The sequence below is a fragment of the Anolis carolinensis genome, chromosome 6 (assembly GCF_035594765.1).
Source record: "Anolis carolinensis isolate JA03-04 chromosome 6, rAnoCar3.1.pri, whole genome shotgun sequence".
NCBI lineage: Eukaryota > Metazoa > Chordata > Lepidosauria > Squamata > Dactyloidae > Anolis > Anolis carolinensis.
In genome coordinates, this window is record NC_085846.1 from 2,496,083 (window position 1) to 2,510,494 (window position 14,412).

The 14,412-nt window shown below is 46.7% G+C and overlaps 1 protein-coding gene across 2 annotated transcripts in view; it reads left to right on the forward strand.

The window, feature by feature from the left end:
* Window positions 1-14,412, forward strand: part of camta2 (calmodulin binding transcription activator 2) — a 142,564-nt gene that overhangs the window by 52,384 nt on the left and 75,768 nt on the right. For both annotated transcript variants that reach the window (XM_062957599.1, XM_062957600.1), the window contains exons 8-11: window positions 394-534; window positions 7,326-8,569; window positions 11,345-11,471; window positions 12,997-13,131. In XM_062957599.1, coding sequence (XP_062813669.1) covers window positions 394-534; window positions 7,326-8,569; window positions 11,345-11,471; window positions 12,997-13,131 — 1,647 coding nt within the window. The remainder of the gene's footprint in view (window positions 1-393; window positions 535-7,325; window positions 8,570-11,344; window positions 11,472-12,996; window positions 13,132-14,412) is intronic.

Genomic DNA, 14,412 nt, shown 5'->3' on the forward strand with positions numbered 1-14,412 from the left:
ATCAAAGGATCAAAGGAAGATAGGATGGATGGAAGGAAGGATTGAAGGAAGGAAGGATTGAAGGATGAATGGAAGAATGAAAGGAGGATCGAAGGAAGGAAGGATCAAAGTATCAAAGGAAGATAGGATGGATGGAAGGAAGGAAGGAAGGAAGGAGGAATGACTTCGGATAATTGACATGTTTGTACCTTTTTATCAGAGTAGAAATGTTTGCGAGCTTTGTTGTCGAGATGTTTTTCAAAAGTCCATAAAAGTCTGTGTCGTGTTCAAAAGAAGGGGAAGAAAGGACGACCCCAGTGTTGCCTCGTGGACTCTTTCCTACCCAATGCTAACAGATGTGCGCGTGTCCCTTTCTCCCCGTGTGTCCGTGTGTCCGTGTCCCCCCGCCCTCAGTTCACGGGATCAAGTGGAGCTGTGGGAACGGGAACGGGACGGCGGAGTTCTCCATCGAGCAGCTGGTGCAGCAGATCCTGGAGAGCCACCAGGCCAAGCCGCCCCCGCGCACCCACGCCTGCCTCTGCTCCAGCGGACTCGGTCAGTCCCCGCCCGCCCGGCCGGGGTCACCTCCTAAGTATCCCTTGGGACACCCCGCCTTGGAAAGTCCCCAATGACTTCGTTTCTGTTTCTGCCACAACCTGGGTTGAATTGCTTGGGACTCAATGATGCCAATCTCGAGCCAAATGTGCTGCGGGGAGCCTTGCCTTTAATGACAAAGTTTTTGCAGTTTAATAAACTTTTAATAATAATAATAATAATACAGTAGAGTCTCAATGTGTTGTCGAAGGCTTTCATGGCCGGGATCACAGGGTTGTTGTATGTCTTTCGGGCTGTGTGGCCATGTTCCAGAAGCATTCTCTCCTGACGTTTCGCCCACATCTATGGCAGGCATCCTCAGAGGTTGTGAGGTACCTCACACAAGATCAACAACTTTTACGATTTTTTTCGCTCAACCCTACTATTAAAAATACATAAAGATTGGAACCCAAGTTATGAACAAGATAGGTTATGTAGGTTTGTTCTTAAACTGAATTTGTATGCAAGTCGATCTATATATATGTATATATATATATACATATGTACAACCTCTGAGGATGCCTGCCATAGATGTGGGCGAAACGTCAGGAGAGAATGCTTCTGGAACATGGCCACACAGCCCGAAAGACATACAACAACCCAGTAGAGTCTCACTTATCCAACACTCGCTTATCCAACATTCTGGATTATCCAACGCATTTTTGTAGTCAATGTTTTCAATGTATTGTGATATTTTGGTGCTAAATTCGTAAATACAGTAATTACTACATAGCATGAATGTGTAATGAACTACTTTTTCTGCCAAATTTGTTGTAGAACATGATGTTTTGAGGCTTAATTTGTAAAATCATAACCTATTTTGATGTTTAATAGGCTTGTTCTTAATCTTGCCTTATTATCCAACATATTTGCTTATCCAACGTTCTGCCGGCCCGTTTATGTTGGATAAGTGAGACTCTACTGTAATAATAATAATAATAATAATAATAATAATAATAATAAAACTTTATTTATATCCTACCACCATCTCCCCAATGGGGACTCGGGGCGGCTTACATGGGGCCATGCCCAGAACAATACAATATAGCAAAATATAAAAACAACATATCATAATACAGTTACAACAATACAAAAATAATCATGTACAGTACAACACAAAATCAAAAAAGCAATTTACCAAGTTTTTAATGATAGAACCAATTAGAAATTACAGTAGAGTCTCGCTTATCCAACCTTCACTTGCCCAACGTTCTGTATTATCAGACACAGTCTCCCTTTTAGTAGTTACTGTATATACTTGAGTTTAAGCCTAGTTTTTCAGCCCTTTTTTTAAGACTGAAAAAGCCCCCCTCGGCTTATACTCAGGTGAGGGTCCTGGTTGGCTTATATTTGGGTCAGTTTATACTCAAGAAAATATGGTACATTTATTATTTTTCTCTATTATTATTGGTATTATTACATTTATTATTTCCCCCTATTATTGTTGCTACTATTACATTTATTTTACTCTATTTTTATTATTATTATTAATACATTTATTATTTCACTCTGATGTTACTATTATTACTGCATTTATTGTTTTACTCTATTTACTATTACATGTATTATTTTCCTATTATTATTATTATTATTATGTTGTTTTACTCTATTATTATTAAAAGGATACATAAGCACATTTACATTGATGATTTGATAGAGTTGGACAGTCTTATCTTAAATTTGAGCTTGATGTCAATATTCAAAAAGATTTAACGTACTGATGCCTCAATTCATGTCATTTTATTGGTATCTGTTTTTATTTCTGAAATTTACCACCCTCGGCTTATACTGGAGTCAATGTTTTCCCAGGTTTTTTTGTATTAAAATTAGGTGTCTTGGCTTATACTCGAGGATATACAGTATGTTTTTGAGTTCTGAGTTTTGAGTAGGCTTTTGAGTTCTGTTGTTGATGTTTTAAAAGGTGCTTTTAGGATGTTTTTAAGATGTTTCTTAAAGATGTTTTTAAGATGTTTTTAAATTGTTGATTTTAGCCAGTTCTTGTAAGCCGCTCCGAGCCCTAGGGGAGTGGCGGCATATAAGTTTGAAAAATAAATAAATAGATAAATGTTTTTGTAGCCAATGTTTTCAATACATTGTGAAGTTTTGGTGCTAAATTCGTAAATACAGTAACAATTCTTACATAACGTTACTGTGTATTGAACTGTCTTTTTCTGTCGATTTGTTGCAAAACACAAATGTTTCGGTGCTTAATTTGTAAAATCATAACGTAATTTGACGTTCAATAGGCTTTTCCTTAATCCCTCCTTATTATCCAACATTTTTGCTTATCTAACGTTTATGTTGGATAAGCGGGATTCTACTGTAATGACATTGATAACCCAGGAACGAAAATCAGAGTGTTACATATACAGTAGAGTCTCACTTATCCAACATAAACGGGCTGGTAGAATGTTGGATAAGTGAAAATGTTGGATAATAAGGAGGGATTGAGGAAAAGCCTATTAAACCTTACATAATTACATTATGATTTATAATTTAAGCACCAAAACATCATATTTTACAACAAATCGACAGAAAAGGCAGTTCAATACGCAGTAATGATATGTAGTAATTACTGTATTTACGAATTTAGCACCAAAAACATCACAATTTATTGAAAACATTGACCACAAAAACACTGGCTATTAACATATTGATTACAAATAAAGATAGAATTGCATAAAATGAACTTACAGTAACAACATTGTTGAAAATTAAATTTGTAAAAAGGTCAGTCCTTGCTGCCTAGAGAAACAGTTGTGGATCCAGGCAGGAGGCAGACTGTGTTGGATAATCCAGAACGTTGGATAAGCGAATGTTGGATAAGTGAGACTCTACTGTAGTGTTATTATTTCTATTAGTAAAGGCAGTCCCCAAGTTATGAACAAGAAAAGTTCTATATGTTGTTGCTGAGTTGCTGTGAGTTTTCCGGGCTGCATGGCCATGTTCCAGCAGCATTCTCTTCTGACGCTTTGCCCACATCTATGGCGGATATCCTCAAAGGTTGTGAGGTCTGTTGGATATCTGTGAAATGATGAAGAACTCTTATCTGCTTGAGGCAAGTGTGAATGCTGTCATTGGCCACCTTGATTAGCATTGAATAGCCTTGCAAGTTTCAAAGCCTAACTGCTTCCTGCCTGGGGGAATCCTTTGTTGGGAGGTGTTACCTGGCCTTCATGGTTTCCTGTCCGGAATTCCCCTATTTTCTCAGTGTTGTTCTTTATTTGAAAATCCACAAGCATAGCGACAACTTCGACAGAAAGGAGGAAACCGTGAAAACGAACAAAATCTGGCTCCCGGTGTTTAAAATATATATATATCTAAAATCAGGACAGTAAATAAAGAACAACACCCAGAAAACAGGTTTGGGGCGTGAGACTTTCTGGATGGATACACACACAGGGAGTTTGTGGGCCTCCATTGCTCCCAGTGGCTTCCAGTTTGCAGCCCATTCTGGCACTGGGATTGTGCGCTGCATTGCAAAGAGCGTTGTGCACCCTCCAGTGGTGAAAGACTGAATTGCGGGCGCATGACTTTGAACGCTCCATGCAAAAACGTCAATTGAATTGATTGTTTTCGCTGCTTTGAGTAAGAAAGAAAGTGGGAGATAAATTCTCATCATCATAACACAGTCTTGCATTTACTAAAAAGTATCCAAATGATATTTTGGTTGGTTGTCCTGGGCTGTTTGCAGACCTTGAATGGGATTCTTGCTCTTAATTTGGGGACATTTCACCTCCTTTTTGCTCTATTTTTTTTTTGTAGAGTTGTTATGCATTGGCAATATAGACTAGCCATGGGCAAACTTCGGCCTTCCAGGTGTTTTGGACTGCAACTCCGGCTGTTAGGAATTGTGTGAGTTGCAGTCCAAAACACTGCAACTATCGGCTGCAACTATCGGCTGTTAGGAATTGTGTGAGTTGCAGTCCAAAACACCTGGAAGGCCGAAGTTTGCCCAGTCTGTGATCTGATATAAATGACAATAATAACCTGCTGTCATATCTGTTTGGCAACCCTTTGAACAAGGGATATTCATAAATCATTCATGTAATGGCACACAGGCGACTCGGCTGTTAGACTGAAGAGTCGTGTCTTTGAACTGCCAAGGACAAAGACAGGCCACTGCATCTATATATATAAAAGAGTGATGGCATCACGGCGACCCACAAAACAACAAAACTACAGGCCCCCCAACCTCGAAATTTGACAACACAACCCATCATCCACGCCTCTAGGTTGATACAACAAAAAGAAAAGAAAAATAAAGTCCTAATTAGAGAGAGAGGAATAATTGCTTTTATCCAATTGCTGCCAGTTAGAAGGCTAAGCTCCTCCAACTTGGTCTCCTAGCAACTCAATTAAAAAATAATAAAAAACACTAAAAAAATAATTAAAAACACTAAAAAATTAATACAATAAAATACTATAATAACAGAAAATAACTAAAAATAATACAAAAAAAAACAATAAAATATAATAAATAAAAAGATAACTCACAATAAAATTAATTAAAAAATACAAATAATGTCAAATAAAATTACACAACAATTTTTAACCAATACCACCACCACTTTGCCACAGCAACGCGTGGCCGGGCACAGCTAGTAAAATTATATATTTGGTTAGCATATTTGGTTGTTTCTTTGAAGTTGAAATGGCATTTTCCCAAAAGATAGACCCTCCCTTGAACCCTCTTATTTTAAAATATGCACTCGGAGATTTTTAAAAGTCTTCTTTGAAAAATAACATATCTTGTTTACTCAAAAACCTCCCAAGTCTTTCACTATTTATGTGTTAATGTATCTATTTGCTAACCTATATGTAGATATGTGATTGTACTGAGCATATTCAGACGCAGAACTCCTTTTTGTAGTCAGTCTGTTCTACACCTCAGTGGAGGTGGATGTGAGAGGGGTTAAGGACCTGTGATTGTACTGAGCATGTTTAGACACAGGACTCCATTTTGTAGTCAGTCTGTTTTACACCTCAGTGGAGGTGGATGTGAGAGGGGTTAAGGACCTGTGATTGTACTGAGCATGTTTAGACACAGGACTCCATTTTGTAGTCAGTCTGTTCTACACCTCAGTGGAGGTGGATGTGAGAGGGGTTAAGGACCTGTGATTGTACTGAGCATGTTTAGACACAGGACTCCATTTTGTAGTCAGTCTGTTTTACACCTCAGTGGAGGTGGATGTGAGAGGGGTTAAGGACCGGTAATTGTACTGAACATGTTCAGACACAGGACTCCATTTTGTAGTCAGTCTGTTTTACACCTCAGTGGAGGTGGATGTGAGAGGGGTTAAGGACCGGTAATTGTACTGAACATGTTCAGACACAGGACTCCATTTTGTAGTCAGTCTGTTCTACACCTCAGTGGAGGTGGATGTGAGAGGGGTTAAGGACCGGTAATTGTACTGAACATGTTGAGACACAGGACTCCATTTTGTAGTCAGTCTGTTCTACACCTCAGTGGAGGTGGATGTGAGAGGGGTTAAGGACCGGTAATTGTACTGAACATGTTCAGACACAGGACTCCATTTTGTAGTCAGTCTGTTTTACACCTCAGTGGAGGTGGATGTGAGAGGGGTTAAGGACCGGTAATTGTACTGAACATGTTCAGACACAGGACTCCATTTTGTAGTCAGTCTGTTCTACACCTCAGTGGAGGTGGATGTGAGAGGGGTTAAGGACCTGTGATTGTACTGAGCATGTTCAGACACAGGACTCCATTTTGTAGTCAGTCTGTTTTACACCTCAGTGGAGGTGGATGTGAGAGGGGTTAAGGACCGGTAATTGTACTGAACATGTTCAGACACAGGACTCCATTTTGTAGTCAGTCTGCTCTACACCTCAGTGGAGGTGGATGTGAGAGGGGTTAAGGACCCGTGATTGTACTGAGCATGTTCAGACACAGGACTCCATTTTGTAGTCAGTCTGTTCTACACCTCAGTGGAGGTGGATGTGAGAGGGGTTAAGGACCCGTGATTGTACTGAGCATGTTCAGACGCAGGACTCCATTTTGTAGTCAGTCTGTTCTGCACCTCAGTGGAGGTGGATGTGAGAGGAGTTAAGGACGTGTGATTGTACTGAGCATGTTCAGACACAGGAATCCATTTTGTAGGCAGTCTGCTCTACACCTCAGTGGAGGTGGATGCGAGAGGGATTAAGGACGTGTGATTGTACTGAGTATGTTGAGATACAGGACTCCATTTTGTAGTCAGTCTGTTCTACACCTCAGTGGAGGTGGATGTGAGAGGGTTTTTTTTTTCGTGTCAGGAGCAATCGGAGTTGCTTCTGGAGTGAGAGAATTGGCCGTCTGCAAGGACGTTGCCCAAGGGACGCCCGGATGTTTAGATGTTTTACCATCCTTGTGGGAGGGTATAATTCTTAATAGTTCAGTGAATAGTTGTACTCACTGAAGTCCATAAGTCATACTTCTCTACTGAAGTCCAAACAGCAACATACATGCATCCACCTCCACTGGGGTGTAAAGCAGCCTCAATATAAAACGGAGTCCTGCGTCTGAACATGCTCAGTACAATCACGTGTCTATAACCCCTCCCACACCAAAAAGGTACAGTCAAACTGGCAAATAGAATACAGGATAGCAAATATATACATTAGCAAATAAATAGTGAAAGACTTGGGAGGTTGCTTTTTCCAACATGAAGAACGTTGTAATTTCCGGCAGTCACTTCTGAGTCTTGGGTGCTGTGTGTAACTTGTCTTGCTTCTTTCTCCTTCCTCGGCAGGGAGCCCCAGCCACGTCCCGCACAAATGCAGCAGCAGCACCAAGCACCGCATCATCTCCCCGAAGGGGGAGGTCCGGCCCCCGTGCCCCTTCCCGGCCCCCCTCCCCGAGGCCCATGGCGTTCCATCGGAGGAGGCCAAAGCGGAGCCCGAGGCGCCCCGAGCCCCTTCATTATCCTCCTCCTCCTCCTCCTCCTCCTCCTCCTCCTCCGCTGAGGGTCACAGGGAGCCCCGTCTGGCCAAGGCGGCCCCCCCGGATGGCGCCCCCCCGGACCCCGGCCAGGGCTTCCCCAAGCAGGAGCTGCCGGCCGTCTCCCTCTCGGTGGGGCGCACTAATGGCAGCGGGGCCCTCCTGGTCATGGCCGGCCTGGGACGGGGCCCCGAGAAGCCCCTGGCCCTGACCCCCAGCCAGCAGCTGCTCTCCAGAGACGGCGGCCACGGCGGCGGGAGCGGGAACCCCCCCGCGACCCCCCTGGGCCTGGCCTTGCTCCTCGGACCGGGCCTGGTCCTCTCCCAGAACCTGGACTCCAGCATGGAGACCGCGGAGTCGGGGCCCACGGAGCCGGACGCGGCCTTCGACCCGGACTGCTTCCTCAACAGCCCCAAGGAAGGGGAGACCTACGGCGGGGGCGCCAAGCCGGAGCCGCCCCCGGAGAACAACAACAACGGCGGCGGCAGCAACACCACCACGCTCCAGGGCTACTCGGTCTTCATGCCCAGCACCAACCGCTTCTTCATCCAGGACGACGGCGGGGCCCGGCCCACGGCGCCCGCCCTCCTGCCCCCCTCGCCTCCGCCGTCCTCTTCCGCCGGGACGGAGGAGTGCAAGAGCAGCCCCCCGGAGACCCCCATGGAGACCACCCCCACCGGCGGGGAAGAGGGAGAGGCCCCGGGCGACGAGGGGCCTCCCGCGGAGATGTCGGCCGCGGCGCTGCAGGAGGAGCTCTACTCCATGATCCAGACGGCGGCGGTGGCGGCCACGGCCTCTCCTTCCACGGCCTCCTTCGGCCTCTCCTTCGACAACCACTTCCCGGACCTCATCGGCGAACTCATGACGGACGAGAGCGGGGCGGGCGGTGGCGCAGACGGAGCCACGGAGGGGAACGGCAGTGGCGGCGAGAGGCCGAGCCCTGGGAGGGTCCTCTCCGCGGAGGAGAACCTGGCCGATGAGACCCCGGGGGGCTCCCCACAACAGCCGCCACTGGCCTCCATCACGGACTTCTCCCCTGAATGGTCCTACCCAGAGGTCAGTGGAGTGCGGCCGGGGGGGGGGGGGTAGTGGGAGTCTGGGTTTTCGGGAGGCTGAGGCATTATGAAGAGGGGCCACTAGTGGCTTTGGGGGGCTATGGGGCCATGCAGACCACAGAGATGGGACTGGCACTTCTCCATCCGGCTTCTTCTTCACAAGCTTTCTAGGGTTGTGTTTGCTTCTGTTGTTCCCCAAGGCCGGAAGCACCTCTGTCCTTAACCACCACACTCCAGCCCACGTTAAAACGGCAAAGCAGCTGATTGAAGATGATACGAGGGTTATCCAGAAAGTAGATTACGTTTTGGAATTAAAAATGAACCAAGTATAGGAGAAAACATTTACGATATGCAGTTGAAAGCCACACCCAAAGACCACGTCTCAACATAGTCGCCATTCAAATCTAGGCACTTATCCTAGGGATGAATGAGCTTGGCAACTCCTTCCCCACAAAACTCTGCCGCTTGCATTCTCAAAAAGTATAGGAGAAAACATTTACCATATGCAGTTGAAAGCCACACCCAAATACCACTTCTCAGCATAGTCGCCATTCAAATCTAGGCACTTATCATAGGGATGAATGAGCTTGGCAACTCCTTCCCCACAAAACTCTGCCGCTTGCATCTTCAAAAAGTATAGGAGAAAACATTTACCATATGCAGTTGAAAGCCACACCCAAAGACCACTTCTCCACATAGTTGCCATTCAAATCTAGACACTTATCATAGGGATGAATGAGCTTGGCAACTCCTTCCCCACAAAACTCTGCCGCTTGCGTCCTCAAAAAGTATAGGAGAAAACATTTACCATATGCAGTTGAAAGCCACACCCAAAGACCACTTCTCCACATAATCGCCATTCAAATCTAGGCACTTATCATCGCGATGAATGAGCTTGGCAACTCCTTCCCCACAAAACTCTGCCGCTTGCGTCCTCAAAAAGTATAGGAGAAAACATTTACCAAATGCAGTTGAAAGCCACACCCAAATGCCACTTCTCAACATAGTCACCATTCAAATCTAGGCACTTATCATAGGGATGAATGAGCTTGGCAACTCCTTCCCCACAAAACTCTGCCGCTTGCATCTTCAAAAAGTATAGGAGAAAACATTTACCATATGCAGTTGAAAGCCACACCCAAATACCACTTCTCCACATAATCGCCATTAACATCTAGGCACTTATCATCGCGATGAATGAGCTTGGCAACTCCCTCCCCACAAAACTCTGCTGCTTGCGTCCTCAAAAAGTATAGGAGAAAATATTTACCATATGCAGTTGAAAGCCACACCCAAATACCACTTCTCAGCATAGTCGACATTCAAATCTAGGCACTTATCATCGCGATGAATGAGCTTGGCAACTCCTTCCCCACAAAACTCTGCCGCTTACGCCCTCAACCAGCCGGTCACCCCTTTCCACAGCTGCGCATTGTCGCCAAAGCGCTGCGTTGAGGACTTTGCGTTGATATATTGTATCATATATTGTACCATATCATAAGTTGTGGTATATACAATATATAATATTACAACATTATTAATATTACATACAATATATCAGCACTATTACATTACGATAGGAACTGCGGTGGCGCAATGGGTTAAACCCTTGTGCTGGCTGGACTGCTGACCTGAAGGTTGGGTTGCTGACCTGAAGGTTGGCAATTCAAATCTGCGAGACGGGGCGAGCTCCCACCTGTCAGCTCTAGCTTGTGGGGAAATGAGAGAAGCCTCCCAGCAGGATGGTAACACATCCAGGCAATGTCCCCTGGGCAACGTCTGTGTAGACTGCCAGTTCTCTCATGCCAGAAGCAACTTGCAGGATGTTCTCAAGTCGGGTGAGCTCCCGTCTGTCAGCTCTAGCATGCAGGGACACGAGAGAAGCCTCCCAGGAGGATCTGGGCAATGTCCCCTGGGCAACGTCTCTATAGACAGCCAATTCTCTCACACCAGAAGCAACTTGCAGGATGTTCTCAAGTCGGGTGAGCTCCTGTCTGTCAGCTCTAGCATGCAGGGACATGAGAGAAGCCTCCCAGCAGGATGGTAACACATCCGGGCAATGTTCCCTGGGCAACGTCTCTGTAGACGGCCAATTCTCTCACACCAGAAGCAACTTGTAGGATGTTCTCAAGTCGGGTGAGCTCCCGTCTGTTAGCTCAGTAACACATCTGGACAATGTCCCCTGGGCAACGTCTCTATAGACTGCCAATTCTCTCATGCCAGAAGCAACTTGCAGGATGTTCTCAAGTCGGGTGAGCTCCCGTCTGTCAGCTCTAGCATGCAGGGACATGAGAGAAGCCTCTCAGCAGGATAGTAACACATCCAGGTAATGTCCCCTGGGCAACGTCTGTGTAGACGGCCAATTCACATCAGAAGCAACTTGCAGGATGTTTTCAAGTTGGGTGAGCTCCTGTCTGTCAGCTCTAGCATGCAGTGACATGAGAGAAGCCTCTCAGCAGGATAGTAACACATCTGGACAATGTCCCCTGGGTAACGTCTCTATAGACTGCCAATTCTCTCATGCCAGAAGCAACTTGCAGGATGTTCTCAAGTCGGGTGAGCTCCTGTCTGTCAGCTCTAGCATGCAGGGACATGAGAGAAGCCTCCCAGCAGGATGGTAACACATCCGGGCAATGTTCCCTGGGCAACGTCTCTGTAGACAGCCAATTCTCTCACACCAGAAGCGGTTTGCAGCATGTTCTCAAGTCACTTCTGACACAACTCCTGTTCCCTCCCAGCTCTCTGACCCACTCTTTTCTTCCTCTGTGGGTCCCAGGGGGGCGTGAAGGTGCTGATCACGGGTCCCTGGGTGGACCAGGCCGAGCCCTACAGCTGCCTCTTCGACCAGATCTCCGTCCCGGCCGCCCTCATCCAGTCCGGAGTGCTGCGCTGCTATTGCCCAGGTGACGAGGCCTTTGGGGAGGGGGCTGCCTCTGGGTGGGGGTCCCTCCAGCCCAGGCCTGGGCCAACTTGGGCCCTCCCTCCAGGTGTTTTGGACTCCAAGTCCCACCATTCCTCACTGTTAGTAAAGGCCAAGTTGGAGTCCAACACACCCGGAGGGACGACCCAAGTTGGCCCAGGTGTCAAAGTCATGACTTCATGAGTTCTTGGTCGGGCCTTAGTGGGAGAAGGAAGGGCCCTGAGGCTATGAGTAAAGGCCGAGTTGGAGTCCAAAACACCCCACGGGAGAGCCACAGTTTGCCCAGGTGTCAAAGTCATGACTTCATGAGTTCTTGGTCGGGCCTTAGTGGGAGAAGGAAGGGCCCTGAGGCTATGAGTAAAGGCCGAGTTGGAGTCCAAAACACCCCACGGGAGAGCCACAGTTTGCCCAGGTGTCAAAGTCATGACTTCATGAGTTCTTGGTCGGGCCTTAGTGGGAAAAGGAAGGAACCTGAGGCTGTTAGTAAAGGCCGAGTTGGAGTCCAAAACACCCGGAGGGACGACTCAAGTTGGCCCAGGTGTCAAAGTCATGACTTCATGAGTTCTTGGTCGGGCCTTAGTGGGAAAAGGAAGGGCCCCGAGGCTGTTAGTAAAGGCCGAGTTGGAGTCCAAAACACCCGGAGGGACGACTCAAGTTGGCCCAGGTGTCAAAGTCATGACTTCATGAGTTCTTGGTCGGGCCTTAGTGGGAAAAGGAAGGAACCTGAGGCTGTGAGTAAAGGCCGAGTTGGAGTCCAAAACACCCGGAGGGACGACCCAAGTTGGCCCAGGTGTCAAAGTCATGACTTCATGAGTTCTTGGTCGGGCCTTAGTGGGAAAAGGAAGGGCCCCGAGGCTGTTAGTAAAGGCCGAGTTGGAGTCCAAAACACCCGGAGGGACGACTCAAGTTGGCCCAGGTGTCAAAGTCATGACTTCATGAGTTCTTGGTCGGGCCTTAGTGGGAAAAGGAAGGGCCCCGAGGCTGTTAGTAAAGGCCGAGTTGGAGTCCAAAACACCCGGAGGGATGACTCAAGTTGGCCCAGGTGTCAAAGTCATGACTTCATGAGTTCTTGGTCGGGCCTTAGTGGGAGAAGGAAGGGCCCTGAGGCTGTTAGTAAAGGCCGAGTTGGAGTCCAAAACACCCGGAGGGATGACTCAAGTTGGCCCAGGTGTCAAAGTCATGACTTCATGAGTTCTTGGTCGGGCCTTAGTGGGAGAAGGAAGGGCCCTGAGGCTGTGAGTAAAGGCCGAGTTGGAGTCCAAAACACCCCACGGGAGAGCCACAGTTTGCCCAGGTGTCAAAGTCATGACTTCATGAGTTCTTGGTCGGGCCTTAGTGGGAAAAGGAAGGAACCTGAGGCTGTGAGTAAAGGCCGAGTTGGAATCCAAAACACCCGGAGGGACGACCCAAGTTGGCCCAGGTGTCAAAGTCATGACTTCATGAGTTCTTGGTCGGGTTACTTCCCCATCACCTTGCAGGGCCCTAACACCCTCCTTTGTTTATCGTAGCCCACGAGGCCGGCCTGGTCCCTCTGCACGTGGCCTGCGAGTCCCGCGTGGTCTCCCTCTCCGTCCTCTTCGAGTACCGGGCGAGGAACTTCCTGGCGCTGCCCAGCACCCAGATGGACTGGCTCTCCTTGGACGGTGAGTGAGACCGGTGGAGGCATCACCAGAAATGACTTGGGTGAAGGTTTCGAGGGTGTGAGATCTTGGAGTCTTGGTGGGGAACAAGCTGAACATGAGCCAAGAGTGTGATGCAGCAGCTAGAAAAGCCAATGTGATTTTGGGCTGTATCCAAAGGAGTTGAGTGCCCGGTTCGAGAGAAGTCCTGGTGCCTCTCGAACTGGAATCACACGGTGTCCAGTTCTGGGCAAAGCAGCTCAAAAAGGATAATAATAATAATAATAATAATAATAATAATAATAATAATAATAAACAAAGTGTCACCAGCCAGAGGCCTATAAATATCTGGGCATACTACAACTGAACAACATCAAGCATGAACATGTGGAAACTGGTCAGCAAAGAATACACACAAAGGAAACTGGTCAGCAAAGAATACGCACACAGAAAAATTCTCAAAAGCAAGCTCAATGGAGGCAACACCATCAAGGCCATAAACATCTGGGCCATACCTGTCATAAGATATACTGCTGGCATCATAAACTGGACACAGGCGGAACTGGACAATTTGGACAGAAAAACAAGAAAACTCATGACCATTCACCATTCACTGCACCCTCGCAGTGATGTTGACCGGCTATATCTGCCTAGAAGATCAGGGGGCAGAGGACTCTTGCAAGTAAAACAAGCAGTCAAAGAAGAAGAACATGCCCTGGCAGAAGATGTCAAGCAAAGTGAAGAACCTGCTTGGATTGAAGTCAAAAATCAGAGACTCCTCAAAGCACAGCAGACAAAAAACCAGTACAAGAAAACCGCACTACAAACTAGAGCTGACAGCTGGCACAACAAAACATTGCATGGAAAGTTCCTTGACAAAATTGAAGGAAAAGCTGATAAGGAGAAGACCTGGCTCTGGCTCACGAATGGGACCCTGAAGAAGGAGACAGAAGGCCTGATCCTTGCAGCCCAGGAGCAAGACATCAGGACAAAGGCAATTAATAATAATAATAATAATAATAATAATAATAATAATAATAATAGAAGACCTGGCTCTGGCTCACGAATGGGACCCTGAAGAAGGAGACGGAAGGCCTGATCCTTGCAGCCCAGGAGCAAGACATCAGGATAAAGGCAATTAATAATAATAATAATAATAATAATAATAATAGAAGACCTGGCTCTGGCTCACAAATGGGACCCTGAAGAAGGAGACAGAAGGCCTGATCCTTGCAGCCCAGGAGCAAGACATCAGGACAAAGGCAATTAATAATAATAATAATAATAATAATAATAATAATAATA